The sequence below is a fragment of the Antedon mediterranea genome, chromosome 7 (genome assembly GCF_964355755.1).
Source record: "Antedon mediterranea chromosome 7, ecAntMedi1.1, whole genome shotgun sequence".
Taxonomy (NCBI): Eukaryota; Metazoa; Echinodermata; class Crinoidea; order Comatulida; family Antedonidae; genus Antedon; species Antedon mediterranea.
In genome coordinates, this window is record NC_092676.1 from 1,355,448 (window position 1) to 1,367,518 (window position 12,071).

The 12,071-nt window shown below is 31.7% G+C and overlaps 1 protein-coding gene across 1 annotated transcript; it reads right to left on the bottom strand.

Annotated features, from left to right (window-relative positions):
* Nucleotides 1–7,233: 7,233 nt before the first annotated feature.
* LOC140054665 (uncharacterized) lies at nucleotides 7,234–11,775 on the bottom strand. Its single transcript, XM_072099740.1, has 2 exons — nucleotides 11,543–11,775; nucleotides 7,234–9,044 (listed from the first exon to the last, which is right to left on the bottom strand). The coding sequence occupies exon 2, from the start codon at nucleotides 9,029–9,031 to the stop codon at nucleotides 8,366–8,368; it is 666 nt and encodes a 221-aa protein (XP_071955841.1). The 5' UTR covers nucleotides 9,032–9,044; nucleotides 11,543–11,775; the 3' UTR covers nucleotides 7,234–8,365.
* Between the last annotated feature and the right edge of the window lie 296 nt (nucleotides 11,776–12,071).

Below are 12,071 nucleotides of genomic sequence, written 5' to 3' on the forward strand. Positions count from 1 at the left end.
TAATTAATTATCCTTATTATAACACAAATATGAGTTACATAATCAATTAATTAATATTAATATTTAAAGTATTTCACTAAACTGGATTTTATTATTAAAAAAAAGATGAATACTGTAGTTATATAGCACATGCTCATATCAACACATGTCAATAGTTTCTATTTGTAAAGCTCTGTCTACACTATGCTACCAAGTACCAAATATGGTAGTGATATACCCAAATATGGTAGTGATAAGACATCACTATGTCCATATATGGACACATCACATTTTTTTGTCACATAAAGTTTGATAGTGTTGCCAGAGCTTCATATTTATAAATAATCTGTTTGATGTTTTATTTGTCCATGCATTGAATGTATACAATTGACAATCTTGGTTCTACCCACTGTTGAACATTATAAGTGTTCCGCAAAACTTTTAAAAAGATATTGAATAGTTATACCACTCCTTGTCAACACACGTCAATAGATTCTATTTTATAGATTTATAAATAATCTGTTTGATGTTTTATTTGTCCATGCATTGAATGTATACAATTGACATCTTGGTTCCACCCATTGTTGGAAGTATTTTGCAAAACCCTTTTTATTTTGAAAAAGATATAGAATATGAATAGTCTGTGTATCTCTATTTCTGTCAACACACGACGACGTCAATGATTTCTATACAGTTAAACGTCAACAAACCTTTAGCATTGTAAGCTAATATTTTGTTTTCTATTTTTATTGTGCACAAGTTAACCATGATTTCACAAACTGAATAGATTACGTAAATGAAAGTATTCACCAATAATCATTCAAATCATTATTCTGCTATATATTTATTAATATTGTTTAAGTAAGATATCTAGTCTAGATTTCAATTATTATGTGATCATATAAAACGCCAATACAATACCAAAATGTATTTTTTAATTGATAAAAATGAATACAAATTTTAAAACAATATAGTTCACGCACAAAGTCTTAGTAGACAATATTGAGGCCTAGATTGGGTGATCCTTTTGCTTTAAATAATTATTTCTTATTAAATGAAACACTGAGAAAAATTTTGTTGCCAACTTGCACTACACAGGTTGGTTGAATCTTGTTAGTCTTCCCTCAATGTAAGCGTACAGTACCTACATATTAATAAGATGTAACCAGGATTTTTACAGGCAGCGAAGTTCTTTTTTCAAAGGCGTAAAAATCATCATGAGGTAGACTAATATGCCTATTTAACTTCTGGTGCTACTGTTAGTCTCTTGTTTAATAATGGCACTTAGTTGCAAAATTGAGGTTCGTTCAAACACCCTGGCTATCAAATTTAAATCTCACATTTTTTTATTAAAAATTATAAATTGATTCACTAATTACGATTATTGTATATTTTTTAAATAAATATGTAACAATAATCAGGGCATCATTTATAAGGAGCGCCTGCGCGACCGCGCTCCTCCGCGCTCCTCAACAGGCTTCGAGGAGAGCAATTTATCGCGCTCCTTAATTTTCAAAATAGAGCCTTAATACATTTTTTTTATTAGATGCTGTTGTTAGTTACATTTGACAACAATATTACATATTTTAATTATTATATAATATATTCTTAATATTTGGTCGAATTTTACAAACAAAAGCATCTCGGTTATATATAATATTAATATATTCTTAAAAATGATGCTCAACATCATATGTTATTGTTATAATACAATATTATAATTTCTAAATTATATTAATTCATTTATATAAAGAGAATTCATTTTAAGATGGCTGTCATTCCTGACAGAAGTCTACATGCAGACACAAATTTTTAGACATAAACAAATAAGCAGTTACCTCAAAATGAATTCTGATGAAATAATAAGCTTTGCATTGATATTAAAAATTATAAAATAGAACCTTAAAAGATAGTCTATGTTGATTACTTTTTAATGAGTTCAACATCATCTTGAACAAACTCGCCTGCTTTGATAGCGTAAGCTCCGTCAGGCTCTGTGGAAAGTTTCACAACTAGGCCTCCCTCATCCACAATAGCGTATGCGTTTTCCTCCACTCTGGGAACATTTGATCTTTCTGAATTGTGCAGTTCAACGATAGGGTTTGCGTATGTTTCTTGCTCAGAATTTCCACTTGTACGTTTCGATGAAACATAACAGATAATGAAGATGATAAGGAAGATAAAACACACTGTGGTAACAGCAATGATGACCGGAAAGATAACTAAAGTAGACGAAAATGAGATGGATTCTGAAGATTCCGTTTCTTTTATATGTAGACTTGCTTCAGAAATTCCGATTCCAACACTGTTGCTGGCCTCGCATGTGACTTTGAATTCCTTGCCAGAAAGCGTTGATAATATGTCTGTTAGACGCAGCATTTGTCCATTGTTTAACAAACGTGTTGTTATGTCTTGAGTTTTGGGACTAAGATACCAAGTATACGTGATGTTAACTGGTTGAGCTTTTCCACTGCAATTAAAACCGACTTCTTCACCAGGTTTAACGTTAATTTCGCTAGGATAAACTTCGACCTTCGGCGCAAAATGAACACCTATAGGGCCGATATGACAAACGCTAGCTTCCTGTCGTCGTGATTCGTTGTGATAGGTGCATGTAAACACGGTATCGTGAAGATCTTCATGTGCCGTGAAGTTTAAATACGAGTAAACCATTTTGTCCGCTTCGTTAAAATTCTGCCATTGTCTGCCATGCACCTTCTCTTGATCACCTTTTTCCCAAACAAGAGAAGTGCCGTTTTTTTGATCACGTACTGGATATTGACAACGTAACAGAACTGGCGTACCAATCGTAAGCTCATTAAGATATTGGGAAAACGCACAGAGAGGGTAAAGTTCAAGAGTGTGGAATAAAACAGTAACCTTAGATGAGAGCGAAACTGCCAACGTCTTTTGTTCCTTATCGAATACGCTACAAAAATACATACCCGCGTCTTGAATCTGAACGGAGGTTATATCAAGGTTTATCTGTCCATTTCCCTCAAACAACGTTACAGTTGTTCGTTCTTGCTCCGACAATTGACCATCAATTCTATGCCACTGTAGAACATGTGAATCTTTGTAGTTTGTGACTATACATACTAGATTGATTTTACCACCTTCTAAAACCTCCAATTCTAATGGATCAATGTATATAGTTTGAGCTGCAGTGAGATGTAAACAGCAAATAAACAAAATTAAACTTATTGCGGCCATGTTCTCTGCAGACTACATAGACTAGAAGATGATTAAAGACTGCGATTTGAATCCACAGTGTAATTGTGCGGTTTACTCAACGATTAAACTTCTATCTCAGTTGCTTTCTATGTAATAACAATCTCTCATGCATATTCATTATCAAGTTTTTGTGATGCTTGACAAAACTCTACCATAACAACATTGTATTATTCACGTCACGGTCTGATGCACAATATCAACCATGAGCCCCCTATAGGCCATTTCATTTGAGCATAGAAAGTTTAGAAACATGAATATTCATGAGGTTTTTCTTTTCTATTCTCATTCTTTGCAAATCAATTATTAACAGTCTGTAACAAGTTTGTTCATTCTTTGCGGTGGAAGGTCACAGAAGAGAGGTCATACAAATGTCTTTGTCACTATGGACATTGTTTGTACTATAAGATGTATTGTCCCTCAAAAACATGAAAAATGAAGATTAATAAAACCAGACTTTGAATAGGCCATTTTATAGTTATTCTTTTTCCATAGAAATAAACCGGGAAAAAACTCATGTTTTCACTAATATAAAATGACAAAATAAACCGTTAATGTTATTGTTAACCAAAAAAAGACAGCTGGCATCAGTTCCAATCATCTACAGTGTTTATTAGGTAATCTGTCGGCCACATAGATGCGTTTACCTCCACTCTAGAAACATTTGAACTTTTTAGATTAATATTAACAGGCCCCTTGACTAATTAATTATCATTATTATTGAGTACACAAATATGAATTTTGATTCATTAAATTTGATTGATAATAATGTACAAACAAGTAGTGATGTATCCAAGGAGGTGTAGCATTTACCCTGGTAGTACATTCCAAATAAATTACTGAAACAAAAATTGACGTGATTCATAAAAAGTGGCTGGATATGATTTGAAATGCAAAATAAGTTAGAAAAAGGATTTAAAAAGAAGAAAAATTTAACAATTGGTAGACATGCCAGCTTTTTGAAAATCCCATATATATCAGTATATTTATTATTTGCCATCCATGCTACAGTTATAATATGGACAATGATAAATAAAAACAATGTAATCAACATATACAGTGTGTTGATTGATTGCTAGATTGATTGATAGATTGATAGATCAGAGAGATGTTTTACATCTCCCTTGATATAGAATGATTGATAACCGAGAGATAATGCATTTTTGATAAAATATACTTTGAAGATTGATTGGTTTCGAACGAAACCAAGTACTGAATAGTATCTCGTGTTAAACTAGCTAGAAAAGAACGTTTGATAAGTCAAATTGAAACAATTCACTTCCATTAAAAAGTTACAAAACCATGAAAAATGTAGTTATTTATTTTAAATTGAATAATACCATTCAAACAGTAGGACACTTCCTCATTTCAAGGTCAAATCTTTACAACATAAAATTGACAAATGAAACTTTAAAAGTGAAACTGCATCGTGTTTAGTGCTTGAAGGGTTATCCATTGCCACCTGCTACCTGTTGCATTGTTCTTGGTAACCTCTGCACCTGGACAATGATGATTCCAATAAGTACTTGTTTTCAAGAAGTTTGTATTACAATACACTGTATATGACAGAGTATGGTCCCATGGGGGCATGGGTATTAATTTTTTTACGATTATTAATTAGGAGGTGGAATTATACTTCTTATTTAATAACGATATGATGTATTTGTGTCCGAATTCAGCATAAATTAGGAGGTGGAATTATACTTCTTATTTAATAACGATATGATGTATTTGTGTCCGAATTCAGCATAAATTAGGAGGTGGAATTATACTTCTTATTTAATAACGATATGATGTATTTGTGTCCGAATTCAGCATAAATTAGGAGGTGGAATTATACTTCTTATTTAATAACGATATGATGTATTTGTGTCCGAATTCAGCATAAATTAGGAGGTGGAATTATACTTCTTATTTAATAACGATATGATGTATTTGTGTCCGAATTCAGCATAAATTAGGAGGTGGAATTATACTTCTTATTTAATAACGATATGATGTATTTGTGTCCAAATTCAGCATAAATTAGGAGGTGGAATTATACTTCTTATTTAATAACGATATGATGTATTTGTGTCCGAATTCAGCATAAATTAGGAGGTGGAATTATACTTCTTATTTAATAACGATATGATGTATTTGTGTCCGAATTCAGCATAAATTAGGAGGTGGAATTATACTTCTTATTTAATAACGATATGATGTATTTGTGTCCAAATTCAGCATAAATTAGGAGGTGGAATTATACTTCTTATTTAATAACGATATGATGTATTTGTGTCCGAATTCAGCATAAATTAGGAGGTGGAATTATACTTCTTATTTAATAACGATATGATGTATTTGTGTCCGAATTCAGCATAAATTAGGAGGTGGAATTATACTTCTTATTTAATAACGATATGATGTATTTGTGTCCGAATTCAGCATAAATTAGGAGGTGGAATTATACTTCTTATTTAATAACAATATGATGTATTTGTGTCCGAATTCAGCATAAATTAGGAGGTGGAATTATACTTCTTATTTAATAACGATATGATGTATTTGTGTCCGAATTCAGCATAAATTAGGAGGTGGAATTATACTTCTTATTTAATAACGATATGATGTATTTGTGTCCGAATTCAGCATAAATTAGGAGGTGGAATTATACTTCTTATTTAATAACGATATGATGTATTTGTGTCCGAATTCAGCATAAATTAGGGGGTGGAATTATACTTCTTATTTAATAACGATATGATGTATTTGTGTCCAAATTCAGCATAAATTAGGAGGTGGAATTATACTTCTTATTTAATAACGATATGATGTATTTGTGTCCGAATTCAGCATAAATTAGGGGGTGGAATTATACTTCTTATTTAATAACGATATGATGTATTTGTGTCCGAATTCAGCATAAATTAGGGGGTGGAATTATACTTCTTATTTAATAACGATATGATGTATTTGTGTCCGAATTCAGCATAAATTAGGGGGTGGAATTATACTTCTTATTTAATAACGATATGATGTATTTGTGTCCGAATTCAGCATAAATTAGGGGGTGGGATTGTGAGTAAATCATTTCCTTCCATGATGCCTTATCCTCAGCTCTCTAGTATTTTTCAACCAGGTACACATTTTACACTTACAGCTGAATGGACTAGGAGTCGTTCTTGAATTAAACTAATGTCTGTATGATAGTCATTTGTCCTAACCCCTCCTCACTTCCACTTACCAGGGGCAGATCCAGCATTATAGAAGGGTGAGGTTAAATATTTCATAAATGATAAAACGATCTGTCAGGTTGCAGAAAAATAAAAATATTCATTATTTAAAATAACTACGGTAATAAAAAGCCAAATCCGTGCCTGCTTCTATGTTCAAATAGCATTTTTGTCTGTCACCCTCACAGTCACAGAAGCTAAAGGTAATTCTATTCATGTTGTTGATTTATCAGCAAGAATGGATATGCAGACAATTACTTCCTGCTTGTAAGTCTAATAATAGGATATAGGTGTCATTAAAACCAGGAACGATAGTCAATAACATGTACAGCATTCAGTAATTTGCAATTAATAATTCCATGGCGCTTTTTGTATGATATTATGCTATTGAGATCAATCATATCTATTCAGTTTGTCCAAGTATCTACAGTAAATCCTTTTCATTTGGCCTTGGGTCAAAACATCTTAAATAAAATCGTTTTGATAATTAAGATGTACATGAGATCCATTTAAATGGTCAGTCTACTTGACCATCTGTTGGTATGTTCATTTGTCTGATCATTTGTTGTCAGTCAATATGTCCATTAAGTCTATTGTTTCATTCAGTGCTTTCTTTCAGTCAACTCAATTCAGTTTGTTTGTCTGTTAGTCCATCAGTTTGGTCCTAGGATAGTTAGTAATACAAAAAATACAAAGTCTTAATTTTACATTTCAAATTTATTTTGAAATTATCTAAACTAAATGAATAAATTTATATGAACTAATTATAAACTCAATTATCTAAATTAAGATCTTAAAATTACACTTTCTTAATTAACAAAATAACTTTTATTTTCTATCGTTAAACTGGTAACTGGTATTAGACTAAATAGGAATTTAATTTGTAATGAGGTACTTAAGCTCTGTCTACACTAAAATGTGATGTTCCTATATATGGACATGATGATTTCATATCACTACCATATTTTGGTATATCAATACCCTATTTGGATATATCACTACTATATTTGGGGGTTACCCCGGTGTACTAGTCCACACAAACACAGTCACTGTCACACACAGCCACTGTGCAATTGGGACTGGACCGTTTTTAGAGGTGTTTACCACCTGTTGGTCACGATCCTTCACTAACAGTGTTAGTGAGAAGTTGAATAAATAAAAATTTTAAAAAATATCACTACCATATTTGGCCACATTACACACTTTTTTGTTAAACCAAGTGCATGAATCACTATTTGAACAAAATAAAAGTTACAGATTCAATTACAATTTAAAGAAGTCATTTTAAATTTAATGGATGCTTTACATCTATGAGTTTGTTTTAATTATCTAATAATGAGATTCAAACAAATTAATTATATAATTATATAAGTTAAAGAGTCACACTAAACACACATTAGGTAGACTTATTAAATGGAAAGATTCAACATTGTTGATAGGGAGCTTTTGGTTTTGAAATGACCTATGACCTACGACCTAGAAACTACCCATTATGTCATCGTCCACCAAAACTGTTTCGAGGTATAGAGTGACAAAGCACGTTCTAACTTCTCCGCATGCGCACAATGAAATAACATTTAAGTTGAACAAATCAAAACCTCCCTATTTAGTATTAAGCATAAACTTTTTAATTAGGAAACTTGTTTTCTTTGACAATTAAACAGATCTAGTCATGTGAGAAATAAGTGGTTGAATGTACAGGACTTATAAGTTATACTTTAAAATAGGAATTTTACGGAATTCCAATCAATTGTAATAAATATATATTTACATATAAATTGTACCTTATTTAAATTTTTTTTTAAATAAGGCCATTTTCCACCATTTTAAAATCTGCCTTAGTACTTTCCTTATATAGTAAATTGTGATAAAACAACGTCCTGATTAATTATTTATATTATAGTCTTTCTAGTACATTCAACAAACAACAGTCAAATAATTTATTTTCCAGACAACAGAGGTGCAGTTTCACCGCTGGTGCTGGCGCCCTCTGTTGGTTTATAGCGGTCGTCATGCGTGTGCCCGGCTTCGTCTTTATCATATTTATAAACACATTTTGGATCAACCAATTTTTTTTTCTTTTTAGATAGTTTCTTCGCAACTACAACTCCAGCGGCTGTTGCCGCAGCTGCACCTCCGACACTAGCTGCAGCTACAACCGTAGGGTTGACTGGTGGCTCTGGTATACTGCTTTCCTCCCCTTGAGGTTCTTGGTGTTCCTGCGTTTGCTCATTTTTTTCCTCTTTTTTCTCATCTTTTTTTTCTTTCTTTTGTTCTTTTGTTGTGCGTGATGACTTTTTTGTAGTTGTGTGTGATGACTGTGTAGTTGTGTGTGATGGTTGCGTAGTTGTGTGTGGTGGTTGCGTAGTTGTGTTAGATGGCTGTTTCGTAGCTGCCTGTGGTGGTTCAGTCGGTTTTAACGTCATAAAAGCAGGAATATATTGTGTAGCATGTGAGGCCACAGTAGGAAATGCGTTATCTGAACCCATTGCTTCATTATCATCAAACTTGTCGCTCAATTTAACTGGAAGTGTTCGTGCTTGAATACCAATATAATCCGGTAATTCAACAATCATCAAAAACATCATAATGTGTATTCTGGCCATAACTTCCTTCCTTCTTTACAAAAGATAGATTTATAAATTACACTTAATAAACAAATAATGTATTTACATTATAGACAAACAAATGATGCATTATGGAGTCTCCATTATTGTAAACTTTACATAATTTGTGGTTATTTTTAATAACTAAAAATTATTATACTAAAATATGCAAGTTTACTAATGATCAATAAATGACATTTACTATTCTTCTATACAATATTTATCCACCAAAATCTTGTGTTTCAATTTATGATAAGATTGTTATTGGGATATTACACTATACTCTAGCATGAGATTATACTCGGATCATTATACCAAAATAGAGTACTTTACTATAGTAACTGATACTAACTAAACATACGTAGCTGATATCAACTACAACATACTGCAGTAACTACTCTATTTAGCTGATATTAACTACAGTATACTGCAGTAACTACTCTATTTAGCTGATATTAACTACAGTATACTGCAGTAACTATTCTATTTAGCTGATATCAACTACAGTATACTGCAGTAACTACTCTATTTAGCTGATATCAACTACAGTATACTGCAGTAACTACTCTATTTAGCTGATATTAACTACAGTATACTGCAGTAACTACTCTATTTAGCTGATATTAACTACAGTATACTGCAGTAACTACTCTATTTAGCTGATATTAACTACAGTTATACTGCAGTAACTACTCTATTTAGCTGATATTAACTACAGTATACTGCAGTAACTACTCTATTTAGCTGATATCAACTACAGTATACTGCAGTAACTACTCTATTTAGCTGATATTAACTACAGTATACTGCAGTAACTACTCTATTTAGCTGATATTAACTACAGTATACTGCAGTAACTATTCTATTTAGCTGATATCAACTACAGTATACTGCAGTAACTACTCTATTTAGCTGATATCAACTACAGTATACTGCAGTAACTACTCTATTTAGCTGATATTAACTACAGTATACTGCAGTAACTACTCTATTTAGCTGATATTAACTACAGTATACTGCAGTAACTACTCTATTTAGCTGATATTAACTACAGTTATACTGCAGTAACTACTCTATTTAGCTGATATTAACTACAGTATACTGCAGTAACTACTCTATTTAGCTGATATTAACTACAGTATACTGCAGTACCTACTCTATTTAGCTGATATTAACTACAGTATACTGCAGTAACTACTCTATTTAGCTGATATTAACTACAGTTATACTGCAGTAACTACTCTATTTAGCTGATATTAACTACAGTATACTGCAGTAACTACTCTATTTAGCTGATATTAACTACAGTATACTGCAGTACCTACTCTATTTAGCTGATATTAACTACAGTATACTGCAGTAACTACTCTATTTAGCTGATATCAACTACAGTATACTGCAGTAACTACTCTATTTAGCTGATATTAACTACAGTATACTGCAGTACCTACTCTATTTAGCTGATATTAACTACAGTATACTGCAGTAACTACTCTATTTAGCTGATATTAACTACAGTATACTGCAGTAACTACTCTATTTAGCTGATATTAACTACAGTATACTGCAGTAACTACTCTATTTAGCTGATATCAACTACAGTATACTGCAGTAACTACTCTATTTAGCTGATATCAACTACAGTATACTGCAGTAACTACTCTATTTAGCTGATATTAACTACAGTATACTGCAGTAACTACTCTATTTAGCTGATATTAACTACAGTATACTGCAGTAACTACTCTATTTAGCTGATATTAACTACAGTATACTGCAGTAACTACTCTATTTAGCTGATATTAACTACAGTATACTGCAGTAACTACTCTATTTAGCTTATATCAACTACAGTATACTGCAGTAACTACTCTATTTAGCTGATATTAACTACAGTATACTGCAGTAACTACTCTATTTAGCTGATATTAACTACAGTATACTGCAGTAACTACTCTATTTAGCTGATATTAACTACAGTATACTGCAGTAACTACTCTATTTAGCTGATATTAACTACAGTATACTGCAGTAACTACTCTATTTAGCTGATATTAACTACAGTATACTGCAGTAACTACTCTATTTAGCTGATATTAACTACAGTATACTGCAGTAACTACTCTATTTAGCTGATATTAACTACAGTATACTGCAGTAACTACTCTATTTAGCTGATATTAACTACAGTATACTGCAGTACCTACTCTATTTAGCTGATATTAACTACAGTATACTGCAGTACCTACTCTATTTAGCTGATATTAACTACAGTATACTGCAGTAACTACTCTATTTAGCTGATATTAACTACAGTTATACTGCAGTAACTACTCTATTTAGCTGATATTAACTACAGTATACTGCAGTAACTACTCTATTTAGCTGATATTAACTACAGTATACTGCAGTACCTATACACTTTACGACAAATAGTTCTTATGTCTGTGATATCATCAGCCTAAGAGTAAAACAGTGTATAATATATATACAATATAATATAATACTTACAGTATATATACAAAACTCCTTTTACAATCATTTAAAAAAAAACCAGATTAATATCAAGTAATGTGTTCACCGTGTATACCATCTAAAACCAGTAAATTTTCTTTAGCTGATACTAAGTTTCTGATTAGTTTAAGTAACTGATGCCAGCTTTTTTTCTCAAGGACTCTCATGCTGTATTTTGTTTACGTTTTTGTTGATTTTAACATGTAAAAATAGTGTATTCTGTAAATCATTCACTGCAATAGTTAATAAAGTGTGTACACTCATTTAAATTTTAACATCCATGTGAACAGAACAATTACTTACATAAAGATTGGTTATAATTTGAATGAAATAATAAATAACTTTATGAAAAAAAAGCGATATCTACATTATCAAACTAGTTTGAAAAAAAAAACTGTGATGTGCCAAAAAAAAACAAAAAACTGATGTGCCCAAATATGGTAGTGATATACCCAAATATGGTAGTGTTATGACATTATCGTGTCCATATATGGTCACATTGTTGTCACATAAAGTTTGATAGTGT